The 14,499-nt window shown below is 50.9% G+C and overlaps 1 protein-coding gene across 1 annotated transcript; it reads right to left on the reverse strand.

Annotated features, from left to right (window-relative positions):
- Positions 1 to 280: 280 nt before the first annotated feature.
- LOC308677859 (B-cell CLL/lymphoma 6 member B protein-like) lies at positions 281 to 10,231 on the reverse strand (the record flags this gene model as incomplete). The annotated part of the gene is made up of 9 exons (XM_081344556.1): positions 10,173 to 10,231; positions 7,965 to 8,136; positions 6,434 to 6,655; positions 4,784 to 5,176; positions 4,252 to 4,349; positions 3,056 to 3,241; positions 2,739 to 2,869; positions 1,402 to 1,539; positions 281 to 412 (listed from the first exon to the last, which is right to left on the reverse strand). Exons 2-9 carry the CDS (start codon positions 8,129 to 8,131, stop codon positions 281 to 283), a joined length of 1,467 nt encoding a protein of 488 aa, XP_081200682.1. The 5' UTR covers positions 8,132 to 8,136; positions 10,173 to 10,231.
- Positions 10,232 to 14,499: the final 4,268 nt, after the last annotated feature.

The following is a 14,499-nucleotide window of genomic DNA, read 5'->3' on the forward strand; positions in this document are numbered from 1 at the left end:
GGCCCGGGAGAGCCTGTCCCCCGTCATAAATACGAGCCGGTTGCCAAATCACCTTAGCTTTGATCCCGCGACCGCAAGGAGGCTTGCAACGGTCGTAAGTGTGAAACGCAGTCGTTAGTCCCCTCTGCCGGTGCTTGAAAATCGAAGATTGAAAAGTGGAGGTTTTTTTTCCCTCCCCCCACAGAGCAACTTCTTCGTTGGCAAAACATGGAGTGTCGGATCCTTTTCCCGCCCCAGAATTGGGCCCGTCGTAGTTCGGGACGGAGCGGGACTCCCGGCCTCAGCGGGCGCTGGCGTAGGGGCCGTCCAGCACCTGGTAGCGGATCTTGGTGTTGGTGACGGCGCCGTGTTTCTGCCGCAGGTGCAGACGCAGTTGGCTCTTGTGGCGGAAGTGCAGGCTGCATTTCTCGCACTGCGGAGAAGGAAGCAAGCCGTGGTTACGAAGGATGGGCATGGGGGGGGGGAAGCAAAGCGACGCGGAGCTGGTCCGGTGGGCTCCCGGGGGGGGGGTGTCTCCGGGCCTGGGGTTGTCTGCTGGCAGACGTTTCGTGACCCAGCTGGGGAACGTCATCAGTGCTAGGAGGAGGAGGAGAAGGGGGTGGTGGAGGAGGAGGAGGAGAGGAGTAGAAGAAGAGGAGGAGGAGGAGGAGAGGAGGAGAGGAGGAGAGGAGGAAGAAGAAGAGGAGGAGGAGGAGAAGGAGGTGGAGAGAAGAACTGCGGGGTCCTTGGTGCTCTCTGAGCTGGGTGGTTTCCTTGCAGACGTTTCAGGACCCAACTAGGGAACGTCATCAGGGCTAGAAGGGAGGGGGGTTGCAGAGAGGAGGAGGAAGAGGAGGAGGAGGAGGGGGGGAGGAGGAGGAGAAGAAGAAGAAGAGGAGGAGGAGGACTGTGGGGTCCTTGTTACTCTCTGAGCTTGCTTGTTTTCCTGCAGACGTTTCAGGACCCAACTAGGGAACGTCATCAGGGCTAGAAGGGAGGGGGGGTTCTGGAGAGTATTGGAGGAGGAGGAGGAGGGGGACTGGGGAACTCTGGGAATTGAAGTCCACCCATCAACTTGCCGCGGTTGAGAAGCCCTGCTCCAAAACGCCCTGATGATGTCACCTAGCCCGGCCTCGAGACGTCTGCCAGAAACAAGCCAGGACCCCCAAGACCCTCAGACTCGAACCTGGAGCTCCCTCCCTTCCTCCCCCCTCCATACCGTTCCGTTTAAGCCCCGCCCCCTTGGAAGAGCCCACCCTCCCTTCAACCCCACCCAGAATCCAGATGCCCAGCCGTGCCCTGGTTCCATTCCCCCCCACCACCGGCTCTTCCAGAAGACCTGTCTCTCTCCCCCCCCAAATTCTCAATGGGGCAGCTGACCACCCCCCCGGGGGGAAAAGTCACCCCGCTTTCGCCACTCACCTGGTAAGGTTTCTCCCCGGTGTGGATGCGCAGGTGGCTTTTGAGGGTCTGCAGGTGCCGGAATCGAGTCCCGCAGGTGCCACACGGGTAGGGCTTCTCCCCCGTGTGGATCAAGACGTGAGCTCGGAGATGGGCCACCTGCGAGGGGAAGGGGGGGCACATCCAGTGAAGCCCCCTCTTTTTGGGGGGGCGGGGGCGGTGGGTTTGAGCCCACCCTACACACCTCCACAGGTTTCATCTGTACCCCGGGGCGAAGTTGGTTAGATAGGTTGTTGTGTCACTCCCCGTCGAGCCTCCACAATCAGGGGCAGTCTACCTCTGAAGAGCCCACGGCAGACAGGTTGGCCCACCCAGGAAGAAAAAAAAAGCACGATGCTCGCTACATGGGGGCAGGGGGGCTTGTCTTTGACCCCCCCCCCCCGAGCAGTGTCTGTTTGTGTTTTGTTTTAGATTATTTCCTTTCCTTTCCTTTTTAAATCAAATAAACTCTTTCGCTGAGCAATCCTGACTTTCATTTATTTACTTTGTTATTTCTTAAAATCAAACAAGCTTTATTGACCCCCGGCGCAATCCTGATTTTCTTTTCTTTATTTCTTTTTCTTTATCTTTTCTTTATTTTTACTTATTTATTCCTTAAAATCAAACAAACTCGTTCGACCCAGTGAGCAACCCTGTTTTTGTTTTGTCTTGTTTCCTTTTTTAAATACAGTAAATATACTTTTTAGACCCCTGAGCAATCCTAATTTTATTTTATTTATTGCTTCTTAAAATAAAACAAACTCTTTTGACCCACGGAGCAATCTGGATTTGGTTTCGTTTCGTTTTTAAATAAAATAAATAAACTTTTTTTGACCCACGGAGCAATACTGACTTTATTTCATATTATTTATAAATAAAAATAAACTCTGCCATATCCATGTGCTTGTGTTTCTAAGTGATCATTTTTGCAAACGATGTTACTTTGCAAACTCTTCGGCTTGCAAATAATCACCTCCGGGGATAACCTGAGCTGCCCTTTTAAATAAATTAAAAAATACAGTTTCGAACTCTGGACTGCCAACTACTGACATGAGTCGGTACAACTCGAGATAGAAAAAAAAACCCACCCCCAAATCATTAATATTATTATTATTATTATTATTATTATTATTATTATTATTATTATTATTATTGTTGTTGTTGTTGTTGTTGTTGTTGTTATTATTATTGAGTTGGAAGGGACCTTGGAGGTCTTCTAGTCCAACCCCCTGCTCAGGTTGATGGTGGTGGCCACCATTTTGACTTTTTTGACCCACAGGGGCCCACTTATCAGGTGTGATCCCCTGGCATCTCCTTACCTGCACAAAACAAGATCCACACATCTCACACTTGTAGGGTTTCTCTCCGGAGTGAATGCGCAAGTGCGTCTTGAGGTTAGCCGGCCGGTTAAACTGGGCCCCGCAGACGCCGCAATGGTAGGGCTTCTCTCCTGTTGGCCGGAAGACAGAAGCGGGGAGGGTTTTGGAGCACCCAACCTGCCGATTGGTCCTTTGCTCTGTTCCTTTAATGGGTCGTAGATAGGTGGACTTCAACTCCCAGAATTCCCCAGCCAGCCCTGCTGGCTGGGGAATTCTGGGAATTGAAGTCCACCTGGCTTAGGAGGCTCCCTGCCCACCTGCATGCAAGGACCGATGGCTGGCCAGGCTCCCCTTGCCACGGAAAGTGGAACTGCAGAAGTGGCACTTGTAGGGCTTCTCCGGGGCACCCGGGGCCGGGGCTGGGCTGCTCCCCTCCTCTTCCTCCTCCTCTTCTTCCGGGAGGTACTGCAGATCACAGGACTTGCAGCTGGAGGATCCACTGCCTGGGAGCAAGGAAAGAAATGGACTTTGCGCGCGCTCTCTCTCTCTCCATCTATGTATCTCTTTCTATATATAATATCTGTCTATCTATCCATTCATCCATCTTCCACCCATTTTATGTATCTATATATCTATCATCTATCTACCTATCTGTCTGTCTGTCTGTCTATCCATCCATCATCTGTCTACCTATGCATTTCTTTATCATCCATATATCTACTGTATCTATCTATCCTTCCATATTCCACCCATTTTATCTATCTATCTATCTATCTATCTATCTATCTATCTATCTATCTATCTATCTATCTATCTATCATCTCTGTATCTTTCTATCTATCTATCATCTATCTATCCATCCATCATTGATGTATCTTTCTATCTTTCTATCTATCTATCTATCTATCTATCTATCTATCTATCTATCTATCTATCTATCTATCTATCTATCTATCTATATCTATCTACCTATGTATCTCTCTATCATCTATCTATCTATCCATCCATCCATCCACCCATCCATTATCTCTCTATGTATCTCTTTTTCTATCTATCATCCATCTACTGTATCTATCCTTCCATCCATCTTCCACCCATTTTATCTCTCTCTCTCTCTCTCTCCCTCCCTCCCTATGTATCTCTCTATCATCTATCTATCCATCTCTATCTATCTACCCATCCATCCATCATCTCTCTCTCTCTCTCTCTCTCTCTCTTTCTACCTACCTCCCTTCATCTTTTTCCGGGTAGCTTGAAGGTTTTTGACAGCGGCCAACCGCTTTTGGGGCAGAGACACGTACCCTCTGCACATGCCTCCCAAACCCTTCCTTCTGTTACAGGCTGGCTGTGGCCAGGCCCGAATGCAGTTCGTTCTCAACTTACGACCGTTTGTCTAACGACCGTCCTCCAGCTCATGACCGCAGCGGGGGCCCTGCAGTGCCGTGATTTAAAATGGCGGCCGGGGGGGAGAGCCCCTTGTTCTCACTCACTTTTCCCCTTGTTGCCGACTCACCAGGGCCTGCTCCCCTTTGAAGCTCCTTGGGGGGCTGGGGAGACAGCGAGGGGGGCGCCGGGTTGCAGATGGAGCACGGGGGGTCCTCAGGAGGCCTCCTGGGAGGGGGGAAGAGGATGGTGGGTCAGCCCAGCCTGGACCCTTTGATTGGGCCTCTCTGGGCCCCCAACAGACCCGTTCCTGCTGCTCCAGACCCCCATCGTCCTCCCCCAAGGACCCCCCCACCTTAACCTTAATTCGATGTACCCCCAAATTTCTTGGCTCTTGCAAAGCCCCAGGAGGCAAAACCTGGGGTGGTGGTGCAAAAGAGGCTCCGAGAATGGGGAAAAAGGAAGGAGTGGCACTCTGCACACGCACAGGGGCTACCCTTCCGGCACAACTCGCCCACTCCCGACCTGGCCGCGCCCAGGAGCTTGGGAACTACATTTCCCAGAATCCTCCAGCTGGCAGCGGCCACCGTGACCCCGCCCCAAGCAAGAAGTGCAGAAATGAGGGAAAGCCCTCTGTACGTGCTCAGAGGCCCTCTCGCCACGATGTCAGGGGCTCTGACCTGGGGGACGGGCCCGCCTGGCCAGAGGGGCTGGCCCCCTGCTGGTGCAACAAGGAACTGAGGACGATGAAGCGGTACTTCTTCCAGTTGCAAGCTTTGGGGTCCGGAATTGGGGTGCAGCTGCTCGACTCGGCGGGCGAGGCTGGGTGGCCCACCGGGAAGAGATCCCCGGCGCCCGGCGACCCGACGGGACTCGATTCCTCCTCGGCAGGGCGGAAGGATGCAGGCAGCGGGGCCCCTTCGGTGGTGGCTCCTCGGGAAAAGTGGGGTGCGATGGAGCCCCGTTGCGGTGCGGGGTCGTCTTCCAGTGGCCGGCACATTTGGCGGAGCGCCTGGGGGTCCAGAGTGGGGAGGAGGAAGGTCACCCGGTCATAACTGCGGGGATCACACAGATAAGAGTTGGGGGGGGCTCAGAGATCCTCTCCATCCCCCCCCAAAAAAGCTACAGGTAATCCTCGCCTTACGACCACAATTCAGCCCCAAATTTCCATTGTTAAGCGAGACATTTATGAGAAAGTGAATTCTGCCCCGTTTTACGGCCTTCCTTGCCACCATTGTTAAGTGAAACACTGCAGCCGATAAGGACATTAAGTCAACCCGGCTCCCTTTGCGCACTGGAAGGGGATCACGGGACCGTCATAAATGCGAGCCGCTTGCCCAGCGTCCGAAGTTTGATCGGAGAGGCTGCAACGGCTGTGAAGGGTGGAAAAACAGTCGTCATTCGTTTTTCCCCAGTGCCGTTGAAACCTTGGCCGCTAAACGAGCGGGTCGTAAGTCGGGGACCGCCTGGATTCCGAGCACAACCGGAGCAAAGCCGTGAGTCGGAGAGGAAAGTTATGCTCAGAGACTCTCTTGCCAGAAACCCCGGATTGAGGCCCACTTCCGAGAAGGAATGGGGAAGGGTCCTGGGACCCCCAATCTTCCCCTTGTTCTCAATTCGAATTCTCCCTTTACACCTTCTTTGGTCCCTTTCTTCGCCGTTTCAAAGTGGGAAGCAGAGATGACGATCTAACCCACTTTCCCTCAATCTCGGCTACTTTAAAGTGGCCGAGATTGAGAGAAACTGCTTAAAATCTCTCGCCGGGAATCCCAGGCTGGCTGGGAACTCTGGGAATTGTAGTCCCCACGCATCCCGAGGGCTCCAGATTGGGGACAACTGCATCCCTCAAAGCCGGCGAAGGCGAGGCAATTCTCCGGAGGGGGGGGGAGAAAGCTTTTTTGCTTTGTTTTAGCAAAGAATTCAATCATTTTGTTCCATTTTTAAAAGAAAAACAATGCTGGACCTGCTTCCACCCTGCGACGAGATCTGTAACACCATCCATCATCCACGTCTGCCTATCCCAGGTCCTTGGTAAGGACTCGAGAGGTAGACACAAATGCCAAGTCCAGTCTGAACATTTGGCTGACTGTGCGATGATCAATAATAATAATAATAAAGTTGGAAGGGACCTTGGAGGTCATCTAGTCCAACCCCCTGCTCAGGCAGGAAACTCTAGTCTACACCATTTCGGACAAAGGGCTGTCCAGTCTCTTCTTGAAAACGTCCAGTGTTCAATTCCTGATTTTCCTCCCCTTCCCCAGTGTTAAGAGGAGCCCCACCCCTCCCTCTAAATCCCCCCCCCCTCCCCGTACCTGGCTTGGAGGAAGCGGTGACAGCTCTGGACTACATGTTCCATCTGCAAGTAGGAGGCGGCTACCAGCACCGCGGGCGCCGTGCCTGGGCTGAGCAGGAGGCGGGAGGTGTACATAAAATCCAGGAGGGCTTGGAAGCCCACCGGCTCAATGGAGCTGGGCAGGGTCAGGACGCTGACTTCGTGGCCTCCGTGGCCCAAGAAGACGGAATAAAAAAAGCCACTGTCGAAAACAGAGGAACAGCGAAGGACTCAGGATAGGGACCGTCCAGAGCGGACTACGAATCCCAGAGGCCTCACCCTTGCTTGGGGTGGGACCTTTCCTCTTGCTAGAGTTGCCTACTACACAACCTCAGTCCCCTGCCGTGTTTCTCAACCTTGAGTGCTTTAAGGCTGGTGGACCTCAACTCCCAGAATTCCCCAGCCAGTTTAAAATTTGTGGACTTCAACTCCCAGAATTCCCCAGCCAGTTTAAGACTGGTGGACTTTAATCCCAAGAATTCCTCACCCACTTTAATACTTCAACTCTCAGAATCCCTTAGTCACTTTAAAACTGGTGGACTTTAATTCCCAGAATTCCTCAGCCACTTTAAGGCTTGTGGATTTCAACTCCCAGAATTCCCCAACCACTAATACTGGTGGACTTCAACTCCCAGAATTCCCTAGCCACTTTAAAACTGATAATAATAATGATAATAATAATGATGATTAAGATGATAATGATCATCATAATGATAATATAATAATGATGATAATGATAATGATGATGTTGACGACGACAACAACAAGAACAACAGAGTTGGAAGGGACCTTGGAGGTCATCTAGTCCAACCCCTGATCAGGCGGGAAACCCTACAGCATTTCAGACTAAATAATAATAATAATAATAATAATAATAATAATAATAATAATAATAATAATAATAATAATAATTTATTTTATTTATTTATTTTATCAAATTTGTATACCGCCCTTCTCCCGAAGGACTCAGGGCGGTGAACATTATAATAATAATAATAATAATAATAATAATAATAATAATAATAATAATAATAATAATAATAATAATAATAATAATAATAATAGAGTTGGAAGGTACCTCGGAGGTCATCTAGTCCAACCCCTGCTCAGGCGGGAAACCCTACACCATTTCAGACTAATAATAATAATAATAATAATAATAATAATAATAATAATAATAATAATAATAATAATAGAGTTGGAAGGGACCTCGGAGGTCATCTAGTCCAACCCCTGCTCAGGCGGGAAACCCTACACCATTTCAGACTAATAATAATAATAATAATAATAATAATAATAATAATAATAATAATAATAATAATAATAATAAAAAGTTGGAAGGGACCTCGGAGGTCATCTAGTCGAACCCCCTGCTCAGGCGGGAAACCCTACCCCGTTTCAGACCAAGGGCTGTCCAGTCTCTTCTTAAAAACCTCACCTGAGACCCTACCACACCTTCTCCGGACACACAGGCCAACCTCCCTTGCGCCCACCTGTCGGGGGACTCTCACCTGCAAGCGGTCAGCACAGCCTTATGGGCTTGCAAGGGGCAGCCGCCCACCCTTAAGGTGACGTCTGTCAGGATCTGCCGCTTGCGCAGCTCGTTCAGGTTGCTCAGGACATCGCTGGAGTGGCGGGTGAATTCGCGCACGTAGCTGGCGGGGCTGGGCCCAGCCATGGTCCCTGTGGGGCGGGAAGAGAGAAATGGTTACGACACTCAGACTGTGGTTTGCAACCTTGTTCACCGGAAGATGGATGGACTTCAATTCCCAGAATTCCCCTCTCTCTCTTTTTTCCCCCCACTTTGCTGAAAACCCCAAAAAATGAGATAAATGTCGTATTCATGCCGAATTCCGGTAAATCTTTGCCGGCTGGGGAATTCTGGGAAGCGTGGCCCGCCCATCTTCAAGTGGCTAAGACAGAGAACTGCCGTCAGTCAATCAATCAAGTCAACCAATCCGAATAGAGCTGGAAGGGTCCTTGGAGGTCTTCTAGTCCAACCCCCTGGTTGAGCAAGAGACCTACCAGTAGCTGACTTACTACCTTGGTAACCTACAAACTTAGGTTAACCTGGCCATCCCCCCGATCTAATGCCCTCCAGATGGGCTAGGTAGGACTACAACTCCCATGGGCCACGCTGGCTAGGGAATTCTGGGAGTTGAAGTCCACCCATTTTCAAGCACAGTAGGTTGAAAAAAAAATACGGCTTTAAAGATGGGGAATGTTACTCCGGGGTACTGCAGAACAGTTGCACGTTGACAAAGAAATCTGGCACAAGGCCAGATCTTTACTTGCCAGGTCCCCCAACCCCCCCCCGTTTTACTGGAACACCCCCCCAAAAAAAAGAAATTCCTTCTTCCTTCATCCTAAATCCATTTCGCTTTCCAATCCTTTGGAAAGTCAACGTTGCAGACGGGAAAGGATCTGCACACCAAATGTTTAGGGGTCTTTTCGAAGCCCCCCTCAGCTACAGGAACGGGGTGCCGGCAGACAACCTAGCCAGGTTGGACCTTGAAGTCTGCAGGGACCCCCAGATCAAGCCGGGATATTTTTTTTTCTCTCCCCCCAGCCTTGATGAAGGACGGGCGCGAGAAACTTGGTTGGAGGCAGGATAACAGAGTCGGAAGGGGCCTCGGAGGTCATCTAGTCCAACCCCCTGCTCAAGCAGGAGACCCCAAGCCATTTCAGACAAGGGGCTTTTCCAGTCTCTTCTTAAAAACCTCAAGATTAGAGAGATATGGATGGATGGATAGATAGATAGATAGATAGATAGATAGATAGATAGATAGATAGATAGATAGATAGATATAGAGAGAAATAGATAGATATAGATAGATACAGATAGATAGATAGAGGTAAATAGAAGCAATAGAGATAGAGAGAAATAGAGAGAGAGAGAGATGGAGAAAGAGATAATAGAGATAGACAGACAGACAGACAGATAGATAAGATAGATTGATCAGAGAGATAGACATAGGGAGAGATAGATAGATAGATAGATAGATAGATAGATAGATAGATAGATAGATAGATAGATAGATAGATAGATAGATAGACAGACAGATAATGTAGATAGAGATAGGGAAATAGAGATAGACAGACAGACATATAGAGCGAGCTAGCTGGCCAGACAGAGAAAGAAAGAAAGAAAGAAAGAAAGAAAGAAAGAAAGAAAGAAAGAAAGAAAGAAAGAAAGAAAGAAAGAAAGAAAGAAATATGTATGTCTGTGTGTTTGTGTGTGTGTGTGTGAGAGAGAGAAAGAGAGAGAGAGAGAGAGAGAGAGAGAGAGAGAATATATCAGAGGGCTGGAAGGGAACTCTAGAGGTCCTCTAGTCTAGTCCAGCCCGCTGCTCAAGGAGGAGACCCTGGCCTATCCCATTCCAGACAAATGCTTGTCCAGCCTCTTCTTAAAAACCTCCAGTGATGGAGCACCCGCAGCCTCTGGTGGCCAGCTGTTCCCCTGGCTAATTGTTTCTCTCTGGTCAAGAAATTTCTCCTTAGTCCTACCTCGGATCGCTCTTTGATGACCCCCGCTCTCTGGGTCCCCCCTTGAGCTGCGCCCACACGGCTCTTCAGCCGCCGTAGCTTTCTCCCAGCCAGTGGAACAAACCAACCCCACCCCGCCGGTAGACCATGGCTTAAGCTGCCAAACCAGGTTGGCTACCAAGCCGCCAGGCAACTGAGCCACTGCAGCTGCTTCCCCAGCCCCCGATACTCACCCCTGTCCTGCAGGGATGACGGGCGTCTGTCCCTGCCAGCGGGTATGGGAGGGGGGGGCTGTGAGCTGCGGGGGGGGCAGAAATCCAGCTGGACCCCCCCCAGTCCCTACTTGAGCCGCAGCCTTCTGAGAACCAGCCTCAAAGCCCGCTGGCTCCAGCGGGGTCTTTTATAACATTGGTGGAGGGGGGGGGGATGAAATAGGAAGGAAACTGACCGGGTGATGGTCAGCCTCAAGAAGAACAGGGTGGGGGGAGAGGGTTACAAAGAGGAGGGGGTTTATTTATAGACCTTTCAGGAAGAGGAACCTGGAAGTTGCTCAGAGAGCAGGAAACGTTGGCTGTGCACCATGGGTGGGGGTCTGTGCCCCCCCTCCCCAAGATTAGAGCTTGCCTCGTCCCCACCCCATCCCCACCCCACCCCTCAATTCTTCTCTTGCCATTTGCTGGGATATTGTTCTATTCCTGGCTTCCCTTGCACTGTGGGGCCTGGGGGAAGCAGGCGGGTGGGTGGGGTGCAAGGCTGCGATTGTGTGTCTGTGTGTTTGTGTGCACGCGTGTGAGATGTGTAGGGGAGGAAGCACCTGCAGGCATGAGAGCATTTCCTAGCGGGCAGCTTCCTGGTTGTTTGGCCGGGAGTTTTGGGGGCAGGGAAGGTGGCGGCTGCCACCGGATCCCCCGTTATCCGTTACTAATTTGGACCTGGAATCGATGAGGTCATTGGGAAAATGGGGGGGAGGGGTCCCCCCTCTGGACATTGTCCACCTTTTCTCTCGTTTTTGCTCAACATCGCCCAGTTTCGAGATGGGTGGGCCTCAATTCCCAACATTCCCCAGCCAGCCTGCTTTAAGATGGACTACAACTCCCAGAATTCCCCCAAGACAGCCATACTTTAAGAAGAGTGCTTGAAAACGGGTGGGCTTCAATTCCCAGAATTCCCCAACCATCCCGCTTTAAGGATTACAACTCCCAGAATCCCCCCAGACAGCCATACTTTAAGATGGACTACAACTCCCAAAATCCCCTAGGCAACCATACTTTAAGATGGACAACTCCCAGAATCCCCTAGGCAACCATGCTTTAAGATGGACTACAACTCCCAGAATCCCCTAGGCAACCATACTTTAAGAAGACAACTTCAACTCCCAGAATTCCCCAGCCAGCAATATTTCAAGATGGGTGGACTTCAATTCCCAGAATCCCCTAGGCAGCCATACTTTAAGATGGACTTCGAGGCCCAGAATTCCTCGGGCAGCCTGCTTTAATAGGTGGGTTCCAGCTGCCAGGATTGCCCAGGCAAGATGATTTAAGACGGGTGGACTCCAACTCCCAGAATCCCCTAGATTAGAAGCATCCAGCGGCCACGGATCATTTAAAGGAACAGGGCTTTGGTGAGGGAGGGAACCCCCATTTTTAAAAGCTGATCAGGTTTCTGCACCCCACGCAAAGCGGGGACCCCCTCCACGCCTTCCCTGAGCTTGGTGCCCCATTCGATCAGTGTGGAATCCAAATCATAGAAGGTTAAGAAAATTAAGAATTAAAAATGAAAAGTAAGAATTAAAAAATAATTTTTAAAAAATTAGGATTTAAGTCTTAAAAGGGGGTCCCTCTTTCTTGTCAGTTCTTACCAACTTATTTCTGATTTTCGCCGAAACGGTGAGTTCTAGTATAGAATCGAGAATAGAATAGAAGCTGGAAGGGACCTTGGAGGTCCTCTAGTCCAGCCCCCCTGCTCAAGCAGGAGAACCTATATACCATCTCAGACAAGGGACTGTCCAGTCTTTTCTTAAAAACCTCCAGGGGTTGCTTGGGGCTTTGTGTGTGCACCCAGCCTGTATTAAGCGCAAATGACAGTTTAATGCACTGTGTGAAGCCAACCAATGGTGGCTTGTTCCATAAACTCCAGTTAAGCGATCCTGGCTTATCCTCCCAGGGAAACACTGTTACCTTGTGAGTTTGCTGTCAACTGGCACACACCCAGTGGGATTTTCACACGGTTGGGACTAAAACATCTAAGAGCAGAGCCTCACCCTGCAGGCGTTGGTGAATTCTGCCGGGAATAAGCTAGATTTTCCGGGAAGAAACAAACAAGTATCGACAAGCCAGGTGTAGATTCAGCTGTCAACATCGGCGAAAGAGGACAGCAGGAAAGAAAACACTCGAAAAGAGAAGAGCAAAGGCTCAAACTCTCCTTAAACTTATTCTTATTTTCTTAAAATAAGACAAATCCAGGCTCTGCCCAGCAATTTTAACCAACAATGGTGGTTAGTGGTTGCAGTTTTGTTTTGTTTTTTATGTCCGTGCCAGGGAGGGGGCCCTGAGGTTCCAAAAAGCTGCACACCCAGCAAAAAAGGACAGCAGGAAACTCAACCGGTTGGAATGCCGCCCGCCAGCGGTTTTAAGGAAGGCGAGTGGCTTTGAAGGCGTCCCAGAGCCGGGAGGGAATGTCGGCAGACGGCGCCCTGATTTTAACTACGGTTTGAGTATTTTTTTTTCCTCCAACGGCAGAAGAAAACAACCCCGGTGCGATGAGTTGGCAATTGTGGGGTTGTGGGCCCAAACCGGAGAGCCGATTACAGAATGCCAGAATCGGAAGGGAGCTTGGAGATCTTCTAGTCCAACCCTCTGCTCAAGCAGGAAACCATTTACAAGGAGTGTCCAACCTCGACCACTTTAAGACTTGTGGACCTCAACTCCCAGAATTCCCCCTGTGGACTTCAACTCCCAGGATTCTCCCAGTGGACTTCAACTCCCAGGATTCCCCCCGTGGACTTCAACTCCCAGGATTCTCCCAGAGGACTTCAACTCCCAGGATTCCCCCAGTGGACTTCAACTCCCAGGATTCCCCCCGTGGACTTCAACTCCCAGGATTCCCCCCGTGGACTTCAACTCCCAGGATTCCCCCAGTGGACTTCAACTCCCAGGATTCCCCCAGTGGACTTCAACTCCCAGGATTCCCCCCAGTGGACTTCAACTCCCAGGATTCCCCCCCGTGGACTTCAACTCCCAGGATTCCCCCAGTGGACTTCAACTCCCAGGATTCCCCCAGTGGACTTCAACTCCCAGGATTCCCCCAGTGGACTTCAACTTCCAGAATTCCCCCGTGGACTTCAACTCCCAGGATTCCCCCAGTGGACTTCAACTTCCAGAATTCCCCCGTGGACTTCAACTCCCAGGATTCCCCCCGTGGACTTCAACTCCCAGGATTCCCCCAGTGGACTTCAACTCCCAGGATTCCCCCCAGTGGACTTCAACTCCCAGGATTCCCCCCTGTGGACTTCAACTCCCAGGATTCCCCCCCCCAGTGGACTTCAACTCCCAGGATTCCCCCCGTGGACTTCAACTCCCAGGATTCCCCCAGTGGACTTCAACTCCCAGGATTCCCCCAGTGGACTTCAACTCCCAGGATTCCCCCAGTGGACTTCAACTCCCAGGATACCCCCAGTGGACTTCAACTCCCAGAATTCCCCCAGTGGACTTCAACTCCCAGGATACCCCCAGTGGACTTCAACTCCCAGAATTCCCCCAGTGGACTTCAACTCCCAGAATTCCCCAATGGGCTTCAACTGCCAGGATTCCCCCAGTGGACTTCAACTCCCAGAATAGCTGGCTGGGGAATTCTGGGAGTTGAAGTCCACAAGTCTTAAAGTGACCTGAGGTTGATATTTACAAGTAGTGTCTGACTTGTAACTATTCATTTAGCGACCGTTCAAAGTCCCTGAAAAAAGTGACCTGTGACGCTTTTGGCATGGCTCCCTGGTCACCTGATGAAAATTCAGACACTTGGCCACTGACTCATACTTACGACAGCGGCAGAGTCCTGGGGCGGGGGTGTCCCACGTACCTGCCTGAGGCATTCTGGGAGTTGAAGTCCACCAGTCACCAAAGGGTCAAGTTTGGGGACACCCCCCCCTGCTCTAACCACTGCACCCCGCTGCCAACCTCACGAACGGGCGAGGGTCTGCGAAAAAAGCTGAGCTGCTGCCAGGAGCGATAAAACAGCCGCCGAAGCGATAAGGCTGGCAATGCGCCATGCGCAGCCCTCCATGTGCCCCGATGGAGGAGGAGCAGAGCGTACGCAGTAGTCCGGGGGGGGGCCCTTTAAATCTCCCGGTGGTCTTCTGGAACTCTGCACATGCCCCGATTCCAAGCCAAAGGCCCGAATCTTAGAATGAGAGAACTGGAAAGGGCCTGGGAGGTCTTCTAGTCCAACCCAGGGGACCCCATGTACAGGTAGTGCTCGAGTCACAACGGCTCACTCAGCGACCGTTCAGAGTTACGACGTGACTTACGGGCCGTTTTCCAGCCTTGCGACCTTTCCTGCATCCTC

Source organism: Vipera berus, assembly GCF_964194415.1.
Source record: "Vipera berus genome assembly, chromosome: Z".
NCBI classification, from domain to species: Eukaryota; Metazoa; Chordata; class Lepidosauria; order Squamata; family Viperidae; genus Vipera; species Vipera berus.